Here is a 23,841-nt window from a genome sequence, read left to right on the forward strand (position 1 = left end):
TGTGACGTTCTTGTCAGGTGGTGCAGTGTGAAGGGAGGGGACAGTAAGAGATGTAATAATGGCCAGATGGTGATTCATACAATCAGCACAAAGCAGAAACACTGGCAAAGTTACAGGTGCTGTTCCAGACAGGATGTAGTGCTATAATGTACCAACATATGCATAATGCAGCTCATCTTTCAATGAAGACACATTCTGTTATAAGAGAAAACATTTTTAGTTACAGTGCACAAACACTTCAAGTGTAAGTGGATACAAGAGATTCAGTAGACTTCAGGGTGAAAAGGAATGTTTCCTGTGCTGCCTGTAGTTCCTCCTCAGGGTGGGTGGTGACATAACTAACCACAGATATGGACCTGTCAGAGTTAGAACAGGGAAATACTTCTGCAGCAGATTCATCCTTAACTGACTGGAGAGCTTTAAGGAAGGTATGTTATTTTGCCACTGATTAATCCAGTGAGGCTGATTACAGGAAATATGACCAAAAAAATCATCAGACTTTGGCTGTACATTAGATTTGGAAAATAAAGCAATTTATTTAAACTCATTAAATAAGCTATATTGCTCCATTTCAGATTATTTGCTGCTTCCATGGGTTGATAATTACAAAAATAACAATAAAAAAATAAGATTTCACAGTTAAGGTACTGTCAGTCTGATAACATTGCTAAAATGTTTGATCCACAAGTTGTCTTCCCATTTTATGTGTCTAACTGTTGGGAAACTGTTTCATTTCGCAGCAACGCCTGGTTAGACATTAGATACTATAGTAACAAATCAACAAACAAGACAATTATCAAGAATGGTCTTAAAGTTACAGTGGGGTATAAATGCTTTGATTTCTAGACAATGTTGCAGATTGTTCCATGAAAACAAAAACAGGTTATATATAACTCTTATCTCGTGGCTCCTGGAGCATCAACCAGTCACTAGAGTGAGTTAATTATGAGCTTTATAAAAACCAGAAAAAAAGGGCAAAACTTTCATATTGCCCCATATTGCCACTGCAGGTCTCAAGATAAGAATGGAGACAACCACTACCCCTTTCTATCATGACAATACAACAAGTGCATCTGGACAACATGGACCTGACAACTATGCTGGACTGACAAAGTCTCTCTACACCCTATCTGCCATTATTTACTCCCTGGCCTTCATTCTTGGTGTGCTCGGGAATGGAGTGGTTATCTGGGTGACCGGGTTCAAGATGAAGAAAACAGTTAACACAGTTTGGTTCCTCAACCTCGCTGTGGCCGACTTCCTCTTCACAGCATTCCTGCCCTTCACTGTGACATACGTGGCTTTGGATTTCCACTGGCCTTTTGGCAACTTCATGTGCAAACTGAACACCACTGTGACCTTTCTAAACATGTTTGCCAGTGTCTACATCCTGGTGGTGATCAGTGTGGACAGATGTGTGTCTGTGGTGTGGCCCGTCTGGGCCCAGAACTGCCGAAATGTGCGCAGGGCGTCCTGTGTGAGTCTGGGTGTTTGGGTACTGGCTCTGATTTTCAGCGTTCCATACTTCATCTTCAAGGACACTGAGCATTATCATGATGAAAACATCACCATCTGCTTTGACAACTTTGCTCTTTCTGATGATTATGAAACACCATCTGTGATTCAGCTGGGACAGTTTCGTCATCAGGCCATGGCCATCACTCGCTTCCTCCTGGGATTTGTTGTCCCCTTCACTGTCATTGTCTCCTGTTATGCTGTGATAATCCATCGTCTCAGGAGGAGCCGCACTCTGACCAGCCAGTCAAGTCGGTCCTTTAAGATCATTGCTGCTGTTATCACCACTTTTTTCTTGTGCTGGGCTCCTTATCACATCATGAGTCTAATTGAGATGGTTCATTTCACAGGTGGTGGAAGTGAAACATTACATCATGTCATTGCTATCTGTATGCCTATAGCCACCAGCCTGGCCTTTCTCAACAGTTGTCTGAACCCACTGCTGTATGTGTTCATGGGCCAAGATTTCAAGGATAAAGTCCGCAAATCCATCCTGAATGTATTGGAGACTGTCTTCCAGGAAGAGGAGACTCCATCTCACATTGACACAAAGTCAGTGGACACCAGTCAAAGCAATGACAAGTCTGCTCTTAATACTGAGGTCTAAGGCTGTTAATGACATAAAGAAACAAATACTGAAACTGTACATAGCTTATATCAGTGTTTTCTTTTATTGTCTTTATAAAGGGACTTTCAAGATGAGATGAGAATTGTTGGGTCTCTCTCTGTAAATATAATAATATAAGGAGAACAGTCTAGACCTGCTCTATTTGAAAAATACCTTGAGATAACTTCTGTTGTGATTTGGTGCTATATAAATGAAAGTGAATTGAATTGAATTGAATTGAGCCATAAACATTATCTCAGATTGTATAAGTTATCAAGTCCATTAGACTTTATTGCCTTACTTGGCAATAAAGTCTATTCTGATTCTGATTCTGATTATAACTACACCTATGGTGTCCTATTGTTGGCTGCTCTTTGACTCACAGCAGTGTCCTCAGTCTGTAACTGAAGATACTGTCTGTATACCCAAGCTAGAAGGGTTTGTAAACCCTTGAAAAAAACAACATTACTTTAAGGTTGAATTTGTGTAAAACAAGCACCAAAAAAATGTGATCAAAAAAGAGAACTTTGTTTTGTTTTTGTTTTAATTAATCTCTCACATGCACAGCAGATTCTGATGACCATGTCCTCGCCTGTATGTGACAAAAGAAAACACAGTAATGAAACAAATATCAGTTGTTTATTTAAGTAATACAATTTTAGAATATGTTGATAGTTAAAATGTTGGATCATCACCTAAATATCATTCTAATAAGGGTATTTTGACTAATAACATTATGTTTTGTTGTACACACATGCAAAAGTATCCAAACTGAATAACATGTAAAACAATGAGCCATTTTTGACAAGATACAGCTTTCATCATTTGAAAATAGCTATTACATTAGTTTATAGTTGAATTTGTGCAACACAAGATGTTGTAAGATTTGGTTGAAAAGGGGAATTAATCATCTGTCCTGTACACTCCAGTGGTTGTTGATTTTTATGTCCTTGCCTGTATGAAACAGCAAATAAAACAAGTATCACTTTTACGTTTATAAGCTGTGATTGTAACCTATTTTAATCATTAGAAATGCAGGCTCATCATGTAAATATCATAGTAATAAGAGTATTTTACAGGAGCATCATGTCTATTTTGCTGTACAGAATAGTAGGCTGTAAACTAACATATGATTTTACTGAATATAAAATCTACAGTGCGAAATAGTGTTGTGTAACTGCTGCACAAACCGGTCTATAGAAATATAATTTCCCACCTTCCCACTCACACCCAACTCAACCCAGCCACATCACGATTTTGTGTACATAATTTGGTACATGACAGTGTGTGTGTGTGTGTGTGTGTGTGTTGTCTCTTTATAAAAGCTTTATTCTAATGAAAAGGATGCAAATGATAATTTGTTTTTTTAATCTTTGTTTTAGCTCTCATGATCAACTATACTAAGAGTCAATGAATGATGATGATTGTTATTCTCGTTATTGTTATTACCATTATTTACATTATTAAAATATTATTCTGACTTGACTGTTTTTCTGCTCTTAGTGTTCATCTCATAATCAACACATAACTTCACCAAACACTGTGCCTGGATTCTCCCTCTCCATGATGCAGTTATGAAAATCTATACACAGAGAGACAACTCATCTGATATAACACCTGATAATACATTATTATAACTAACAAGTTGTCAGCTACAGAATGAATGTTTGCTCTCTATCATTGTTATTATATACTTGGTCAGTGTATGGAGCTGTTTCACATTATCAGGTGCCTCACAGTTTGTTATGCTTATGACGGCGACACATCAGTTTACAATAGGTGTAACATTTGTTGTGTGGGCAGTGAATTGACATGGCTCCTGTGCTGTACTGGTAACATCTGTCATATCTGATAAAGCACCACAGGTTCAGATATTGTTTACTGTAGAGTATTGTAACTGGACCAACACACTAAACGTCTCCATGGATCGGGGGCCTGTTCAGAGAGTACGCAAAATTGAATGCATCACACACACAAAAATGATTGCAAGTCATTCACAAAAGTAGCTCAGAAAAAAATGTCCCATCATCTTTGAAAAGAATTCATGTCATCGCTTCAGAGCTGACAAAGGTGCTCTCAGCCACCAGTAAGGAGCTCCACTGTGTAAAAGCCACTGATTCAGTCAGTGACAGTTGTGATCCAGTGTTGTCAGTTCAGTCTGAAGATTCAGTCTTTAAGATCCATTATCTCTCTCTGTCGATAACAAAGTGTTGCCAGTAGTGTTCAGGGAAACGTCTGCATTTACTCAACTTACAAGCTGTTTCTTAATCAAAGATGGCAGTGACACTTCATACGTGTTTCTAAATTTAAGAGGAAATCTGATTATGAGTGCAAAACAGGATGCTGACAGCAAGAAGCATGGAGAGAGTTAAAACCTGTGTCATTTACCCAATCCCAACTACTTTGATGATGATGGAACAGATCATTGGATATCTGAAGAAACCTTTTTTTGATGAATTGCTGTGTATTACATGTGGTCCCGCCTCAATGTGACACATATAAGGAGTCCTCAGAGCACACAGTTTTCATTAATCAGAGTTTGACCAGAGTTACTTCTGCTGTGGACATATCCTCATCTGCCTGACGAGCTTTGAGAGAGGTACTGTTGTCCTTAATAACAATACGCTGTCCTTTAAATTTAATGGAGGTAAACAAGACACAAAAAGTGTCTGATAGGCTGATGGAATTGCTTTATAAAGGTGAAATACTAGAGCCTATTTAGCCTACTTTGTTTTTCTGTTTGTTTTGTTTCTGTTTGTTTTTATTTCTTTTGTTAGTTTGCCTTGTGGACAAAGATTTTTGATACTTACAGGATGATTTAACTGTCAAACTGATTATATCAGCCTATATAGTCACTATATAGTCACTTGAATATCATCAAAAAAGAGAAAGTGGTTTCATGTAGCCTGAGCAGACTCTGACTTTTAATGATGATCTTGACCAAAACTTAGGGCCATTTTTTCTTGTTTTGTAAGTGAGTGATTGAGGAAGTTTTTGTTTTTTTTAACGGACACAAAACACTGGCACGAAAGGTTTGGTAACATTTTCAGAATTATCTGTTTATTTTTTCATCATGTCATTGCAGGTCTCAAGATAAGAATGGAGACGACCACTACCTCTTTCTATCACAACAATGCAACAAGTGCATCTGGACAACATGGACCTGACAAGTATGCTGGACTGACAAAGTCTTTCCACACCATGTCTGCCATTATTTACTCCCTGGCCTTCTTTCTTGGTGTGCTCGGGAATGGAGTGGTTATCTTGGTGACCGGGTTCAAGATGAAGAAAACCGTTAACACAGTTTGGTTCCTCAACCTCGCTGTGGCCGACTTCCTCTTCACAGCATTCCTGCCCTTCACTGTGACATACGTGGCTTTGGATTTCCACTGGCCTTTTGGCAACTTCATGTGCAAACTGAACACCACTGTGACCTATCTAAACATGTTTGCCAGTGTCTACATCCTGGTGGTGATCAGTGTGGACAGATGTGTGTCTGTGGTGTGGCCCGTCTGGGCCCAGAACCACCGAAATGTGCGCAGGGCGTCCTGTGTGAGTCTGGGTGTTTGGGTACTGGCTCTGATTTTCAGCGCTCCATACTTCATCTTCAGGGACACTGAGCATTATCATGATGAAAAAATTACCATCTGCTTTGACAACTTTGCTCTTTCTGATGATTATGAAACACCATCTGTGATTCAGCTGGGAGAATTTCGTCATCAGGCCGTGGCCATCACTCGCTTCCTCCTGGGATTTGTTGTCCCCTTCACTGTCATTGTCTCCTGTTATGCTGTGATAATCCATCGTCTCAGGAGGAGCCGCACCTTGGCCAGCCAGTCAAGTCGGTCCTTTAAGATTATTGCTGCTGTTATCACCACTTTTTTCCTGTGCTGGGCTCCTTATCACATCATGAGTCTAATTGAGATGGTTCATTTCACAGGTGGTGAAAGTGAAACATTACATCATGTCATTGCTATCTGTATGCCTATAGCCACCAGCCTGGCCTTTCTCAACAGTTGTCTGAACCCACTGCTGTATGTGTTCATGGGCCAAGATTTCAAGGATAAAGTCCGCAAATCCATCCTGAATATATTGGAGACTGTCTTCCAGGAAGAGGAGACTCCATCTCATACCTACACAAACTCAATGGTCACCAGTCAGAGTAAAGAGAAGTCTGTTTCTGATGAGGTACAACATTGTCTATGACATGATTAAACAAATAGGCCTGTTGTTGTGCTAAGATCTGAGAATGTATCATTTCAGGAAAATTAACTGGAAAGATCCATCAGTTGTCAAAATCATTGCAGATAAATTATTGTAAATCAACTGTCTAAATGAATGGGCAAAAAATGGAACGACACACTTATTCTATGTAATGTATGACTTTGATTTATATGGCATATTGTGACATAACACGAACCTCTTTATGAAAGCTTTATTCTTTTGTAAACAGTGTCAATCATAATTGTACTTTTAATCCATAAATGATGATGACTGTGATCATGTGATGATGCCTTAGTCTGTAACTGACGACACTGTCTGTATACCCAAGCTAGAAGGGTTTGTAAATCCCTGAAAAAAAACAACATTACTTTAAGGTTGAATTTGTGTAAAACAAGCACAGTTTTTGTTTTAATTAATCTCTCACATGCACAGCAGATTCTGATGACCATGTCCTCGCCTGTATGTGACAAAAGAAAACACAGTAATGAAACAAATATCAGTTGTTTATTTAAGTAATACAATTTTAGAATATGTTGATAGTTAAAATGTTGGATCATCACCTAAATATCATTCTAATAAGGGTATTTTGACTAATAACATTATGTTTTGTTGTACACACATGCAAAAGTATCCAAACTGAATAACATGTAAAACAATGGGCCATTTTTGACAAGACACAGCTTTCATCATTTGAAAATAGCTATTACATTAGTTTATAGTTGAATTTGTGCAACACAAGATGTTGTAATATTTGGTTGAAAAAGGGAATTAATCATCTGTCCTGTACACTCCAGTGGTTGTTGATTTTTATGTCCTTGCCTGTATGAAACAGCAAATAAAACAAGTATCACTTTTATGTTTATAAGCTGTGATTGTAACCTATTTTAATCATTAGAAATGCAGGCTCATCAAGTAAATATCATAGTAATAAGAGTATTTTACAGGAGCATCATGTCTATTTTGCTGTACAGAATAGTAGGCTGTAAACTAACATATGATTTTACTGAATATAAAATCTACAGTGCGAAATAGTGTTGTGTAACTGCTGCACAAACAGGTCTATAGAAATATAATTTCCCACCTTCCCACTCACACCCAACTCAACCCAGCCACATCACAATTTTGTGTACATAATTTGGTACTTGACGGTGTGTGTGTGTGTGTGTGTGTGTTGTCTCTTTATAAAAGCTTTATTCTAATGAAAAGGATGCAAATGATAATTTGTTTTTTTAATCTTTGTTTTAGCTCTCATGATCAACTATACTAAGAGTCCATGAATGATGATGATTGTTATTCTCGTTATTGTTATTACCATTATTTACATTATTAAAATATTATTCTGACTTGACTGTTTTTCTGCTCTTAGTGTTCATCTCATAATCAACACATAACTTCACCAAACACTGTGCCTGGATTCTCCCTCTCCATGATGCAGTTATGAAAATCTATACACAGAGAGACAACTCATCTGATATAACACCTGATAATACATTATTATAACTAACAAGTTGTCAGCTACAGAATGAATGTTTGCTCTCTATCATTGTTATTATATACTTGGTCAGTGTATGGAGCTGTTTCACATTATCAGGTGCCTCACAGTTTGTTATGCTTATGACGGCGACACATCAGTTTACAATAGGTGTAACATTTGTTGTGTGGGCAGTGAATTGACATGGCTCCTGTGCTGTACTGGTAACATCTGTCATATCTGATAAAGCACCACAGGTTCAGATATTGTTTACTGTAGAGTATTGTAACTGGACCAACACACTAAACGTCTCCATGGATCGGGGGCCTGTTCAGAGAGTACGCAAAATTGAATGCATCACACACACAAAAATGATTGCAAGTCATTCACAAAAGTAGCTCAGAAAAAAATGTCCCATCATCTTTGAAAAGAATTCATGTCATCGCTTCAGAGCTGACAAAGGTGCTCTCAGCCACCAGTGAGGAGCTCCACTGTGTAAAAGCCACTGATTCAGTCAGTGACAGTTGTGATCCAGTGTTGTCAGTTCAGTCTGAAGATTCAGTCTTTAAGATCCATTATCTCTCTCTGTCTATAACAAAGTGCTGCCAGTAGTGTTCAGGGAAACGTCTGCGGTTACTCAACTTACAAGCTGTTTCTTAATCAAAGATGGCAGTGACACTTCATACGTGTTTCTAAATTTAAGAGGAAATCTGATTATCAGTGTCTGACAGGAAGTAACACATAGATTGTTGAGACTGATGTAATTCACCTAGTATTTCATTCTAATACTCCCTGATATGGTGACAACATGTATCATAGAAAAAGATATATTCCTGCTTCAATTCTCTTTTGCTTGGATCTACATAGGCAGCGTAGTCAATGCATCAAGTGGACAGTGGCAGCAGAAGGAGTAGCCTGCTGTTTAACAGTACAAAGTTGTCTGACGACTCTCAATTAATGTCAAATGCTGCAAAGCTTACATGATGTCAGTTCAAACAGCAACAAACAGAAATTACACAAATATGATCTCAGTCCACATGATGCAGCAGGATCATCAGTGGGCATGAGAAGTCACAGCACCAGCTCTTTCAGGTGCTCATGTAAGTTTGGTTTGGGTTCAAATATTCACTTATATCTAAAATGTGCATCAGTGATGGACCAAGACACAGAATGACTAAAAACGTTGCTCACCGCTGCTTGTTGTAAATCTGTGTAAACTGTAAAAGTGGAAGTTGTTATAAGAAGCCTCTCTTTTTTCTCATCGGTTGCTGTGTGTGGTAGGCTACATGTGGTCCCGCCTCAATATGACTTGACACATATAAGGAGTCTTCAGAGCACACAGTTTTCATTGACCTGTCAGGCTTTGACCAGACTTACTTTTGCTGCAGACACATCCTCATCTGACTGAAGAGCTTTGAGAAAGGTACTGCTCTCCTTAGACTAACAATATGCTGTCAAAGTAAACATGACACTAAAAGCATTTGATTGGATGTAACATACCCTGACACTTGGAATTAGGTTGAATAAAAAGGTCAGTTGCAATTGGCCTAATTATCCTACTTTTTTTGTTTGTTGTTTTTATTTTGTTTTGTGGGCAAAGATTCTTAATCCTTACAGGATGTTAGTTAACTGTCAAACTGATTATATCAGCCTATATGGTGCTTGAATATCATTAAGAACAACAAAGTGGCCTCATGTACCTTGAGAGACTGAGTGTTAATTATGATCTTTCTTTCTTATTTCTGCCATTTTTTCCTGTTCTGTAAGTGATAGACTGGCACAAAATGTTGGGCAGCATTTTCAGAATTATCTCTTTATTTTTTCATGTTGTCATTGCAGGTCTCAAGACAAGTATGGATATGACCACTACCCCTTTCTATGACGACAATGCAACAGGTGCATCAGATGAAAATTACTCTGATGGCAAGTATTACTCAGATTATAACAACTTTAATGAGCTGACAAAGTCTTTCCACACCCTATCTGCCATTATTTACTCCCTGGCCTTCATTCTTGGTGTGCTCGGGAATGGAGTGGTTATCTGGGTGACCGGGTTCAAGATGAAGAAAACAGTTAACACAGTTTGGTTCCTCAACCTCGCTGTGGCCGACTTCCTCTTCACAGCATTCCTGCCCTTCACTGTGACGTACGTGGCTTTGGATTTCCACTGGCCCTTCCGTAACTTCATGTGCAAACTGAACACCACTGTGACCTATCTAAACATGTTTGCCAGTGTCTACATCCTGGTGGTGATCAGTGTGGACAGATGTGTGTCTGTGGTGTGGCCCGTCTGGGCCCAGAACTGCCGAAATGTGCGCAGGGCGTCCTGTGTGAGTCTGGGTGTTTGGGTACTGGCTCTGATTTTCAGCGCTCCATACTTCATCTTCAGGGACACTGAGCATTATCATGATGAAAAAATTACCATCTGCTTTGACAACTTTGCTCTTTCTGATGATAATAAAACACCATCTGTGATTCAGCTGGGAGAGTTTCGTCATCAGGCCGTGGCCATCACTCGCTTCCTCCTGGGATTTGTTGTCCCCTTCACTGTCATTGTCTCCTGTTATTCTGTGATAATCCATCGTCTCAGGAGGAGCCGCACCTTGGCCAGCCAGTCAAGTCGGTCCTTTAAGATCATTGCTGCTGTTATCACCACTTTTTTCCTGTGCTGGGCTCCTTATCACATCATGAGTCTAATTGAGATGGTTTATTTCATGGGTAGTGGAAGTGAAACATTACAGCTTGTCATTGCTATTGGTTACCCTATAGCCACCAGCCTGGCTTTTCTCAACAGTTGTCTGAACCCACTGCTGTATGTGTTCATGGGCCAAGATTTCAAGGATAAAGTCCGCAAATCCATCCTGAATGTATTGGAGACTGTCTTCCAGGAAGAGGAGACTCCATCTCATACCTACACAAACTCAGTGGTCACCAGTCGTAATTAAAAGAAGTCCCTTTCTGAGGTATAAGGTTGATATGAATTATGATATGAATGAAATGTTCTCTTTAGCACAATAAATACCTTTATTAGTAATCTTTACCATATCTAATTATATGTCTAATGTAGCACTTGCATGATTTTCTTAGCTTAATTTTCCAGTGACTTTAATTTGTTGAAAACCTCTGCATTGTTTTAAAACATTGTTTTAAAAACCCACTTTTTCAAATGCATATGTATCCCATGTGTGAAACATGTTACATTATGTCACATGTATCTAAGATTTGTCTTCAATGTGATATCTTTAAATTAATGTAATTTTTTCATTCTTAATTTATAGGAAAAAAATAAATATTTTACACTGAAATCCTTACTTAAATTGTGGTTGTGGCGATTGTGGCGACCCCTGCAGGTATGAAAATTGTTTTCAAGTTAGAATTTTCCCACAGCAGAACAGAACAGAGAAAATCTGATTAAGACTGCAAAACAAACAACACATTAAACAGACTCCTGTTTAACATGACTCTCAACTCATGATAAATGGTGTTCTGACTTTCTGACATGAGAAGTCACAGCTCCAGCTCTTTCTCTCAGGTACTCATCTCAACAACCCACAAGTCATGTTACCTGGTTAATTAGTCATTTCTCTTTTGGAGTTTTCTGACAGACAGAGGCTCTGTTGTGTGTCGTCTGAGGGTAGACATATAGGAAAAACGAATCTGTATCAAACTCAACAGTGCAGGTTTTGCAGATAAATTGATAAGTAAGGCGGCTACCACTGAGAACACATCATGTCCTTATTATTTCGTCTGGGAATTTGAAGGTTTAAGTGTACTGGGAAGAGTTCAGGTTCTGCATTTAAAAACAGGGTTGGTATTTTGCTGATATATTTTGATTTAACTACTTTGAGGTCAATGAATGAATAATAGAAAACTTCATTCATCACCACAAGGAAAATCTAGAAAATTAACTAAATAAATAATGGACTGACCCTTTCAGCCAATGTGGAGAAGGCTTTGAAACAGGACTACAACATTTAGTCCATCCTATTGGAAAATTAAATGTAGATAAAATGTAACTGAACAGTATAAAATGCCCATGTTTGTAGATCAGCAAAAGTTCAGAGATATTACACAGCTGCTCATAGCTAATCAGGTGTTGATGCTGCAGCAGAATTTGCTTCCATCTCACATGAGATCAGTCAAAAGCACAAACCACAAAGCTGGGTATGAACTAAAGCTGGGACATGGTTAAAAAACTGTATGTCTCTCTCACACATAACAGCAACACCTGAACCTGATTGCACTGAACAACTTGAGCAGGTATATGGGCTACCATTCATCTCAAAGTAAGAGTGCTCCACCCAGTGGTTGGAGGTGTAAATACAAATAAACACAAATACACATAGAAGTGGTTCACACATTTCTTTCTGGTCTTTTCCTCTTTTAAGGGAGACTTAGACTCAGGACTCAAGTACTACTCTCAGTAGTCTCACATCATGAGTCTAACTGGGATGGTTAATTTTGCAGTTAATGAGTGTGAAATATTACACCATGTCATTGCTATTGGTTACCCTATAGCCACCAGCCTGGCTTTTCTCAACAGTTGTCTGAACCCACTGCTGTATGTGTTCATGGGCCAAGATTTCAAGGATAAATCCATCCTGAATCCATCCTGAATATATTGGAGACTGCTTTCCAGGAAGAGGAGACTCAATCTCATACCTACACAAACTCAATGATCACCAGTCAGAGTAAAAAGTAAAATCTTTTGGCTTTAATGCAAAGAACCTCAAAGCAATCTCTGTCTGAGATTTCACCTGTTGCAGACTATAGTAGACTGTAGATTACCTCATGGGACGGCATATAGAAGCTACAGCGTGAGTTGTTATTCCTGAACCACTGCACAGGCTCACAGCAAGTTTGTTTCTACAGCACAGTCTCCAGCTACCCCACTTTTGCCTTGTAGCCAACTCAACTCAACTTCCTCCCATCAAGACAAAAGAAAATTTGAATATGGGACAGTTACCACAGATACCATCATTTAGTTGATCTGCAACAACTTTGGGTGTAAGTCTTGCTTTGTCTTTTCCTCTTTTGGTCTGTGTAATAATTTTCTCACAGTAAATAAGCCTGAAATGTTTCTTATCTACAGTGTGAAATAGTGTTGTGTAACTGCTGCGCAAACAGTTTTATGGAAAGTTAATTTCCCAACTTCCCACTCAGGCCAGCCACTGATGCCGTGATATGTGTATTCATTCATTCAGCTGAATTTCAACTGCCACATGTCCACTGCATGCTTTGATAAACATGTTATTCAGCATGAGAACAGTCTAATGCAAATCTAATAAATAAATATGTTATTATCAGATTATTCTGCTTAAAGTAGCAGCTGCATTGTAAGGCTTAGTATGATGTTTTGTTAGTTGTTTTTTGAGGGGACATGTCTGTGACCCTCAGTGCATGCATGTTGTGCTAAGATCTAAGAATGTATCATTTCAGGAAAATTAACTGGAAAGATCCATCCGTTGTCAAAATCATTGCAGATAAATTATTGTAAATCAACTGTCTAATTGAATGGGCAAAAAATGGAACGACACACTTATTCTATGTAATGTATGACTTTGATTTATATGGCATATTGTGACATAACACGAACCTCTTTATGAAAGCTTTATTCTTTTGTAAACAGTGTATGTACATAATTGTACTTTTAATCCATAAATGATGATGACTGTGATCATGTGATCATGCCTTAGTCTGTAACTGACGACACTGTCTGTATACCCAAGCTAGAAGGGTTTGTAAATCCCTGAAAAAAACAACATTACTTTAAGGTTGAATTTGTATAAAACAAGCACAGTTTTTGTTTTATTAATTTCTCACATGCACAGCAGATTCTGATGACCATGTCCTCGCCTGTATGTGACAAAAGAAAACACAGTAATGAAACAAATGTCAGTTGTTTATTTAAGTAATACAATTTTAGAATATGTTGATAGTTAAAATGATGGATCATCACCTAAATATCATTCTAATAATTATTTTTTATATTTTATGTTTTAATAACATGTAAAACAATGGGCCATTTTTGACAAGACACAGCTTTCATCATTTCAAAATAGGTATTACATTAGTTTATAGTGTTTATATAGTTTATATGAAACAGCAAATAAAACAAGTATCATGTTTATAAGCTGTGATTGTAACCTATTTTAATCATTAGAAATGCAGGCTCATCATGTAAATATCATAGTAATAAGAGTATTTTACAGGAGCATCATGTCTGTTTTGCTGTACAGAATAGATTAAAGCACCACAGGTTCAGATATTGTTTACTGTAGAGTATTGTAACTGGACCAACACACTAAACGTCTCCATGGATCGGGGGCCTGTTCAGAGAGAACGCAAAACTGAATGCATCACACACACAAAAATGATTGCAAGTCATTCACAAAAGTAGCTCAGAAAAAAATGTCCCATCATCTTTGAAAAGAATTCATGTCATCGCTTCAGAGCTGACAAAGGTGCTCTCAGCCACCAGTGAGGAGCTCCACTGTGTAAAAGCCACTGATTCAGTCAGTGACAGTTGTGATCCAGTGTTGTCAGTTCAGTCTGAAGATTCAGTCTTTAAGATCCATTATCTCTCTCTGTCGATAACAAAGTGTTGCCAGTAGTGTTCAGGGAAACGTCTGCATTTACTCAACTTACAAGCTGTTTCTTAATCAAAGATGACAGTGACACTTCATACGTGTTTCTAAATTTAAGAGGAAATCTGATTATGAGTGCAAAACAGGATGCTGACAGGAAGAAGTGTGGAGAGAGTTAAAACCTGTGTCATTTACCCAATCCCAACTACTTTGATGATGATGGAACAGTTCATTGGATATCTGAAGAAACCTTTTTTCGATGAATTGCTGTATATTACATGTGGTCCCGCCTCAATGTGACACATATAAGGAGTCCTCAGAGCACACAGTTTTCATTAACCTATCAGAGTTTGACCAGAGTTACTTCTGCTGTGGACATATCCTCATCTGCCTGACAAGCTTTGAGAGAGGTACTGTTAACAGTAATTAATAACAATATGCTGTCCTTTAAATTTAATGGAGGTAAACAAGACACAAAAAGCGTCTGATAGGCTGATGGAATTGCTTTATAAAGGTGAAATACTAGAGCCTATTTAGCCTACTTTGTTTTTCTGTTTGTTTTGTTTCTGTTTGTTTTTATTTCTTTTGTTAGTTTGCCTTGTGGACAAAGATTTTTGATACTTACAGGATGATTTAACTGTCAAACTGATTATATCAGCCTATATAGTCACTATATAGTCACTTGAATATCATCAAAAAAGAGAAAGTGGTTTCATGTAGCCTGAGCAGACTCTGACTTTTAATGATGATCTTGACCAAAACTTAGGGCCATTTTTTCTTGTTTTGTAAGTGAGTGATTGAGGAAGTTTTTGTTTTTTTTAACGGACACAAAACACTGGCACAAAAGGTTTGGTAACATTTTCAGAATTAACTGTTTATTTTTTCATCATGTCATTGCAGGTCTCAAGACAAGAATGGAGACGACCACTACCTCTTTCTATCACAACAATGCAGCAACTGTATCTGGACAAAATAACTCTGACAAGTATGATGGACTGACAAAGTCTTTCCACACCATGTCTGCCATTGTTTACTCCCTGGCCTTCATTCTTGGTGTGCTCGGGAATGGAGTGGTTATCTGGGTGACCGGGTTCAAGATGAAGAAAACAGTTAACACAGTTTGGTTCCTCAACCTCGCTGTGGCCGACTTCCTCTTCACAGCATTCCTGCCCTTCACTGTGACGTACGTGGCTTTGGATTTCCACTGGCCTTTTGGCAACTTCATGTGCAAACTGAACACCACTGTGACCTATCTAAACATGTTTGCCAGTGTCTACATCCTGGTGGTGATCAGTGTGGACAGATGTGTGTCTGTGGTGTGGCCCGTCTGGGCCCAGAACCACCGAAATGTGCGCAGGGCGTCCTGTGTGAGTCTGGGTGTTTGGGTACTGGCTCTGATTCTCAGCGCTCCATACTTCATCTTCAGGGACACTAAGTATTATCATGATGAAAAAATTACCATCTGCTTTGACAACTTTGCTCTTTCTGATGATAATAAAACACCATCTGTGACTCAGCTGCGACAGTTTCGTCATCAGGCCATGGCCATCACTCGCTTCCTCCTGGGATTTGTTGTCCCCTTCACTGTCATTGTCTCCTGTTATGCTGTGATAATCCATCGTCTCAGGAGGAGCCGCACTCTGGCCAGCCAGTCAAGTCGGTCCTTTAAGATCATTGCTGCTGTTATCACCACTTTTTTCCTGTGTTGGGCTCCTTATCACATCATGAGTCTAATTGAGATGGTTCATTTCACAGGTGGTGAAAGTGAAACATTACATCATGTCATTGCTATTGGTTACCCTATAGCCACCAGCCTGGCCTTTCTCAACAGTTGTCTGAACCCACTGCTGTATGTGTTCATGGGCCAAGATTTCAAGGATAAAGTCCGCAAATCCATCCTGAATATATTGGAGACTGTCTTCCAGGAAGAGGAGACTCCATCTCATACCTACACAAACTCAATGGTCACCAGTCAGAGTAAAGAGAAGTCTGTTTCTGATGCTGAGGTATAAGGTTGATATGAAAAAAAATACTGTAACTATACATAGGAAATAATTTTCACACAAATGTAATTGTATCTAAACATTTTTTCACCATATAAATGTCTTTTTTACCATAACTTGTTATGTTTGTAATGCAACAGTTTTTTGGTTTTCATACACAACATACAGTAAAACAAAAACAAAAACAGAAAAGGACTTATTCTTTGTATTATGGTTGTCATAAATGTTGTGATATATGACATGAGCCAGTCCCTTAAAGCTTTATCCTGATGTGTGGTGGAGGGAAAGAGAAAAACAGGAGCACAGTGATTTTGAGCCTTTAATTGTGCAAACAGCAGTTTTACATCATGTATTAGAATGTAGTCAGAATGAGTCAGTGTGGTCCAGTCTTTCCTTTTTCTCAGTCTATTAAAGGAAGTGGGTACCTCATCAGTCAGTCATGATGAAGTATTTACATTTTGGTTAGGCTCATAGCTTTAACATGATGTCCTGTTGTCCCATTGAGCTCCATTAAGTAACATTTATGCTAAGTGTGTTTGTTTTGTTTTTTAGTATTTAGTTTTTTGTTTAGTATTATTATATACTTGGCCAGTGCATGGAGCTTTTTTACATCTGGTGCTTCTCTGATGAGCTTATGGCTGTAGCATATGAGTTTACCACAGGTGTAACACCAGTTGTGTGTGTATTGAACCTTATTTTATTCCTGAACTCCTGTGCTATATAGGTCTGATGAATCTGGATCTGCTGAGAGGTTTTCTGGTAGGGTCAGACAAATCTGTGGACCCAACCTGCCTTGTGTCAAGAGTCCATGGATATAAATATTGTGACATGTATTGCTAACCTGTTTATGGAAGCTTCACTCTAATGTATTCAATTTGATCTTTCATTTGAATCATAGATGATGATTATGATGATGATGACTGTTATTGCAACTGTGCAGAACCCATCATCACTGCATAATTTCACAAACAATTGTGTCTGGAATATCTTTCTGTACTATCCAATACATTCATCCATAAACTGTAAATACAGGATATACTGATGTTGATAGTCTTTCTAATTATTATTTTAAGCTTTCTTCTTGAGATTAAATGACCAGCAGAGGGAACATATTTAAGTAAAACAAAAAAAAAAAAACAAACAAAAAAAAACCATCCAGTAATGTGCTGCAGAATCAGCAAACTTTTGAAAGAAACAAACCATAGTTTGAGAAGGCTTCTTGTGCCACAGTCAGTTATCAATAGCTTCCTCTCCTATTGTTTTAATCCTCTCAATAAGGTAAATGTTTTGATCCATTTCTTAATTTTATCAGTGAAATTGTTTGAAATGTTTAAAAAAAAACATATGAAAATGTCTCTTCTGTATAATTTCACAATGTCATTTTGTTTATGAAAAGTAGCCTATAATAATAATTTAAAAAAAAACAATAGTGTTTGGGGGAAATCTCTACACTCACTCAACTAACAAGCTATGTCTAAAATTGCATATGTGTTCTAATTTCAGTGGAAATCTGATTACAGGTGCAAAAGAGGATACTGACAGGAAGACATGCCAGGAACCACTTTTGTGTCAGAGAACTGTAATTGTAATTAACTTAACAGGGACAGTGCACAATAAAACATTATCCATTATCCATTTTATTCTAATGACGAGAATATAAATGATAATTTGACTTTTTAAAAACTCAACTGTTACCATACTATAAAAACATGAGCACCTGAAAGAGCCGGTGCTGTGACTTCTCATGCCCACTGATGATCCTGCTGAATCATGTGGACTGAGATCATATTTTCTTGATGTAGAGTGTAAAATAAGTCCTTTGTTCTTAATGATCTATTCCTCAGGGGAAAATTGGCTTTTATGTTTTTAACCGAAACATGGCAGCGAAATATGGATTTCTCTCATTTCATTGAACTCTGCCCTCCAGACTGTGCTTTTTTGACCACTCCACAGATGTCAGTATGTGGAAGCGGACTTGCCGTCATTGTTAAGAATACCTTTCCCTGTCAGTTGGTGAATGGCTCTTTTAACTCTTTTGAAGTGTATATGATTAAGATTAGTCCTTTTTACTCCATTTTAATTTATTGACCACTGGGATCAGCAGGCAATTTTTTATCAGACTTTTGTGACTGGAAAGAATTCTGCTGCTTGAAGATTTCAATCTTCACATCGATGATGATTCATGCACTGTTGCCTCTGACTTTTTTAATTTCATAGAATCCTTCAACTTTACTCAACATGTGACTGGCCTGACACATAGTGGTAGTTATACTCTTGATCTTATCATTTCATTTGGGGTAGATATTGGATCTATCTGTATTAAGGACCTATCCATCGGTGATCATAAATGTATTTGCAACCTCAACATCTTGCCCACCAAGCAATTGAAGTATTCCAGATGTATCAGTGATTTCATAGAAATGTTTGATAACACTCTGATGTAACTGATGATGTTGAACAGTCTGTCCTGTCCTTCAATTCACAGTGCTTATATACATTGGACAAAGTGGCGCCTCTTAAACTTCAGTTCAGCGCTGTTAAATCCCCTCCTTGGTTCGCTAAATCTATCCGCACTTTTAGACACACTTGTCATAAAACGGAGCGCCTCTGGAAAGTCACTAAAATTGAGGTCCACCGTTTACACCTTAAAGAAGTCTTGTCTACTTATAATGATAGGGTGAAAGATGCAAGAGCCTTGTATTTTTCAAATTTAATAACTATGGGGAAAAGAAACCCTAAAGTGCTTTTTGACACAGTAAGCAACATTTTTTCTCCGTCAGTGCCAAACCTACCAGTCTTTTCAGACAAGGACTATAATGATTTTCTGAAATTTTTTGCAGAGAAGGTCAAATGCATTAGAGAAAATGTCATTCCTTCAGCCAGTCCTTTAAACCATGGTCCCCCTCATCCAACTATCATGGATTCCTTTCATCTGGTTTCCTCAGGGGACATTTCTGAAATATTGGCCCAAATAAAACCTTCATTGAGTCCACCTGACATTTTACCAACATCTGTTTCTAAAAGTATTTGATTCTATTGGTCCCTCCCTAGTGTCCTTGATAAATGGTTCCTTATTGTCAGGCCACATCCCCAGCTACTTTAAACAGAGTGTTGTTCAACTGTTGAAAAAACAAATCTTGACCCTTCCCTACCCATGAACTACAGACCCATTTCAAAACTTCCCTTTATCTCCAAAATATTGGAGAAAGTTGTTGGGACACAACTCAGGAAGGTTTTGGATAAGCATAACATCCTTAATAAAGTTCAGTCTGGTGTTAGAAAATTACATTCCACTGAAACAGCTCTCCTTAGAGTCTCAAATGACCTTTTGATGGCAGCAGATAAGGGAGACTCTTCGGTTCTTGTTTTACTTGACCTCAGCTTAGCCTTTGATACTGTTGACCATCAGATTGTAATTCACAGGCTAAGCCACATAGTAGGGTTTTCCGGACTTGTTTTGGAGTGGTTCACCTCATACCTCTCTGATAGAACATTTTTGATCTTGGCGGGCACTTTTTTATCAGATCAGATCCACAAGGATCTGTGTTAAGCCCTCTTTTATTTTCATTGTATATTTTACCACTAGGTCAGATGACTGTTTTAAAAACATTTCTTATCATTTATATGCTGATGATATTCAACTGTACCTGTTCTTCAAATCACACAAAATAGACAAGTTAAATATTCTAATTGACTGCCTAAATGCAGTCAAAGATTGGATGCCAAATAACTTTTTGCAACTTAACTGAGACAAAACAGAATGTCTAATTATTGCTCCTGAAAGCATCAGTGCTGAAGTCAGACAGAGGTTTAAGTCCTTTTCTTCCTCTGTAAAAGCCAACATTCTGAACTTTGGTGTCATTTTCGATCAATCCACGACATTTGACTCTCATGTCAAGTGCCTGACCCGATCTTGTTTCTTCTATTCACGAAATATTGCTAAACTCAGGACTGTCTCAAAAAGTGAAGAATATAGAATATTTTCAGCATTTGACATTAATTGAGAGTCGTCAAACAGCTTTGTACTGTTAGACACTAGGCTACTCTTGTTGTTGTTGTTGTGTTTCATGTTATCATCATGTTAGAAGGTATTCAGTGTCCGAAACAAGTCTCAGCTATCTATGTGTTCCTTCCTGTTAACACCCTCTTTTGCACCTATAATCAGATTTCCTCTGAAATTTAGAAATAAATATTAAGTGCAACAGCTATGCAACAGCCTATTTTGTCTGATTATTTGTTTTTTATTTCCTTGATTGTATTTGCTATTTGTTTAGCTTCATTTTGTATGTTTTCTATCTTGTTTGGTCTGTATGTTTTGTAGACAGAATTTTAATACTTACAGGATGTTGGGTTTCTGTCAAACTGATTATATCAGCCTATATAGTGCTTGAATATGATAAAGAACAAGGAAGTGGTTTCATGTACCATGAGAAGTGTTTACTAAATGTTGCGCCATCATTTTTTTTCCCTGTTTCGTAAGCGATAAAAGAAGTTTTTACTGACTCAAAAGAGTAGCACATAAGGTTGGGCAACATTTTCAGAATTATCTGTTTATTTTTTCATGTTGTCATTGCAGGTCTCAAGACAAGAATGGAGACGAGCACTACCCCTTTCTATCACGACAATGCAACAACTGTATCTGGACAACATGGCTCCAACGAGTATGTTGGGATAGGGAAGTCTCTCCACACAATGTGTCTCATTGTTTCTTGCTTGGCCTTCATTCTTGGTGTGCTCAGGAATTGAGTGGTTATCTGGGTGATCAGGTTCAAGATGAAGAAAACAGTTAACACAGTTTGGTTCCTCAACCTCGCTGTGGCCGACTTCCTCTTCACAGCATTCCTGCCCTTCACTGTGACGTACGTGGCTTTGGATTTCCACTGGCCTTTCGGCAACATCATGTGCAAACTGAACACCACTGTGACCTTTCTAAACATGTTTGCCAGTGTCTACATCCTGGTGGTGATCAGTGTGGACAGATGTGTGTCTGTGGTGTGGCCCGTCTGGGCCCAGAACCACCGAAACATGCGCAGGGCGTCCTGTGTGAGTCTGGGTGTTTGGGATCTGGCTCTGATTTTCAGCGCTCCATACTTCCTCTTCAGGGACACTGGACTATATCACTGCAATGAAAGCATTAACACCATCTGCGCTGACAACTTTTCCCCTTCTTATGATAATGGAACACCAGCGGGACAGTTTCGTCATCAGGCCGTGGCCATCACTCGCTTCCTCTTGGGATTTGTTGTCCCCTTCACTGTCATCATCTCCTGTTATGCTGTGATAATCCATCGTCTCAGGAGGAGCCGCACCTTGGCCAGCCAGTCAAGTCGGTCCTTTAAGATCATTGCTGCTGTTATCATCACTTTTTTCCTGTGCTGGGCTCCTTATCACATCATGAGTCTAATTGAGATGGTTCATTTCACAGGTGGTGAAAGTGAAACATTACGCCATGTCATTGCTATCAGTATGCCTGTAGCCAAGAGCCTGGCCTTTCTCAACAGTTGTCTGAACCCACTGCTGTATGTGTTCATGGGCCAAGATTTCAAGGATAAAATCCGCAAATCCATCCTGAATATATTGGAGACTGTCTTCCAGGAGTAAGTTTCTCACCCTTACATCCACACAAACTCAGTGGTCACGAGAAGAAGTCCCTCTCCGAGCTACAAGGTTGATTTGGACAAAAAAAAAATAAAAATACTGTAACTGCACATAAGAAATAATCTTTATACAAATATAATTGTATCTAACATTTCTTTTAGCATAATAAGTGCATTAATTACTAATCTTTACTATAACTAATTATATTTCTAACATAGCAGTTGTATAGTTTTCTTAGCTTGGTTTTCCATTGTTCCTCAACTTGCACAACATACAGTAAAATGACAGGCACACTTATTCTTTGTGTTACAGTGGTCATGAATATTGTGATATGTAACATGAACCTGTCTTTTAAAGCTTTATCCAAATGTACAGTGGACTGAGGTAAATCTCAGTCCAAGGACAGCAAACATTAGAGGGAAGAAAGAAAGACAGGAACACAGTGATTCTCAGCCTTTACTTGTGCAAAAAGCAGTTATTTTACAGCATGCATTAAAATGTAATGAGTAGAAGTGCATTTAAGAGCACAAAAATGTTGTTGATTGCGAATCAGTCAGCATGGTCCAGTCTGTCTTCCCTTCTTAGAATATTAAAGTCAGGAAGTGGGTACCTCATCATTGGATAGGCTTTTTTCATAGCTTTCACATGATGTCCTATTGGTCTGATGAGGTTCATTAATATTCATGATAAGTGTGTTTGTTTTATTTTGTTTTGTTTATCCATTTTATTTGTAAAATAGTTTGAACACAGAATTCATGATAACTTGTTGGCTTGGATGTAAGATAAAACCCCACAAATATACCTGTATCTCATATGTAGTTCACATATAACTCATTATCTCTGTATTATGATGACCGTCTTTAGTCATGACATGACAACAGATGATCATAACAATAAAGACTGCCTATATTTACAACATTATGTAATATAGTCCGATGAAACGCTAAAATAAGAAAACATGAGACAATAAGAAATGAAATGTAAAATATTGCATCTGAGAGTGAAATTGTATTTGTTGCTGTGGTGTGACCAAAGGTTGTACAGCTACATGAAATATACACACATGCATGAAAATACAACAGCATGCAGTAGCCTGGTATGAGAGCAATATGACAATATTAAAAGAAAAAGTGTTGTGCAGTGGTTCTGATATATACTAATATTACTGTGAAGTGTATAAAAAAATTATTACTTTTAAGCACATTCTGTATTTTAAAAAACACAGAGCAACACCAGGTGGTACTAATGGCTCTTTTACAGTAAATCTGCAAACTAAAGTGACTACACTGTATCACCATTTTGGCAGTGGAGCTCCCCTCGCTGGTGAGTGAGAGCACTGCTGTCACTCACAACACTACAAGAGATTGAAAAAGTCTCAGCAGCAGTCTTAAAATCATTACTCTGTAGCATTTACCTCAGAGCTGAAAACATTCTCCATGTCATTGTCATTATTTTCACAAAGTTAAGCCCCATTTTTAACACAATTTCTGATCTATTATTCTCTGCTACAGCCACTCATTGTATTTAGATATAGAAATAAACCAAAACCAAGAAACCATTAACTCACTTGAGACTGACACAAATAACAAGAATTGTCAAAATTTTATGAGGTGTTGCAGTAGAGTGTTTGCATCAGTGCATAACTGACAGAATGTTGAGTGGAATGTTGAATGGTAAAAGACAAGCAGCAAGCCCAGCAGCTAAGAGAGACAGGGTCATCCAATGGCACTATCAATTGCTTACAGTGTAACAAGATAAAAGACAGCAGTATATTGTTGCCATCAGTGCAAACCACACATTTCTATATTAGGTGCAAATGCTGTGTTGTGAGTTCAG

The 23,841-nt window shown here is 38.1% G+C and overlaps 4 protein-coding genes across 6 annotated transcripts; all 4 read left to right on the top strand.

Moving 5' to 3' along the window:
- The first annotated feature begins 341 nt into the window (after positions 1 to 341).
- LOC127143299 (chemerin-like receptor 1) lies at positions 342 to 6,560 on the top strand. Of its 2 annotated transcripts, XM_051075875.1 has the most exons (3): positions 342 to 428; positions 1,011 to 1,865; positions 6,063 to 6,560. In XM_051075875.1, exons 2-3 carry the CDS (start codon positions 1,025 to 1,027, stop codon positions 6,326 to 6,328), a joined length of 1,107 nt encoding a protein of 368 aa, XP_050931832.1. In that variant the 5' UTR covers positions 342 to 428; positions 1,011 to 1,024; the 3' UTR covers positions 6,329 to 6,560. The 2 variants fall into 2 exon arrangements, with proteins under 2 accessions (XP_050931832.1, XP_050931833.1); XM_051075876.1 differs by lacking the exon at positions 6,063 to 6,560 and having other exon boundaries at positions 1,011 to 3,607.
- LOC108890270 (chemerin-like receptor 1) lies at positions 4,486 to 23,572 on the top strand. 2 transcript variants are annotated; one of them, XM_051075878.1, is made up of 4 exons: positions 4,486 to 4,721; positions 5,208 to 5,397; positions 21,174 to 21,733; positions 21,833 to 23,572. In XM_051075878.1, the coding sequence occupies exons 2-4, from the start codon at positions 5,222 to 5,224 to the stop codon at positions 22,006 to 22,008; spliced, it is 912 nt and encodes a 303-aa protein (XP_050931835.1). In that variant the 5' UTR covers positions 4,486 to 4,721; positions 5,208 to 5,221; the 3' UTR covers positions 22,009 to 23,572. The 2 variants fall into 2 exon arrangements, with proteins under 2 accessions (XP_050931835.1, XP_018542658.2); XM_018687142.2 differs by having other exon boundaries at positions 21,174 to 23,572.
- Positions 9,024 to 11,236, top strand: LOC108890299 (chemerin-like receptor 1). Its single transcript, XM_018687164.2, is given in 2 exon segments — positions 9,024 to 9,240; positions 9,657 to 11,236. A coding segment is annotated over 1 exon segment (1,116 nt). The 5' UTR covers positions 9,024 to 9,240; positions 9,657 to 9,670; the 3' UTR covers positions 10,787 to 11,236.
- On the top strand, positions 14,585 to 17,558 carry LOC108890285 (chemerin-like receptor 1). The gene is made up of 2 exons (XM_018687157.2): positions 14,585 to 14,814; positions 15,305 to 17,558. Exons 1-2 carry the CDS (start codon positions 14,664 to 14,666, stop codon positions 16,414 to 16,416), a joined length of 1,263 nt encoding a protein of 420 aa, XP_018542673.2. The 5' UTR covers positions 14,585 to 14,663; the 3' UTR covers positions 16,417 to 17,558.
- Positions 23,573 to 23,841: the final 269 nt, after the last annotated feature.

This window comes from Lates calcarifer, linkage group LG15 (genome assembly GCF_001640805.2).
Source record: "Lates calcarifer isolate ASB-BC8 linkage group LG15, TLL_Latcal_v3, whole genome shotgun sequence".
Taxonomy (NCBI): domain Eukaryota; kingdom Metazoa; phylum Chordata; class Actinopteri; family Centropomidae; genus Lates; species Lates calcarifer.

Coding starts and splice junctions, on each gene's coding strand:
- LOC108890270 (XM_018687142.2), top strand. CDS start 5,222: ATGGAGACGACCACTACCTCTTTCTATCACAACAATGCAACAAGTGCA. Junction 5,398..21,173: donor GTGGTTATCTTGGTGACCGG/GTTCAAGATGAA, acceptor CTGGGTGATCAG/GTTCAAGATGAAGAAAACAG.
- LOC127143299 (XM_051075875.1), top strand. CDS start 1,025: ATGGAGACAACCACTACCCCTTTCTATCATGACAATACAACAAGTGCA. Junction 1,866..6,062: donor TGAGATGGTTCATTTCACAG/GTGGTGGAAGTG, acceptor TTCATTTCACAG/GTGGTGAAAGTGAAACATTA.
- LOC108890285 (XM_018687157.2), top strand. CDS start 14,664: ATGAATTGCTGTATATTACATGTGGTCCCGCCTCAATGTGACACATAT. Junction 14,815..15,304: donor CCTGACAAGCTTTGAGAGAG/GTACTGTTAACA, acceptor ATGTCATTGCAG/GTCTCAAGACAAGAATGGAG.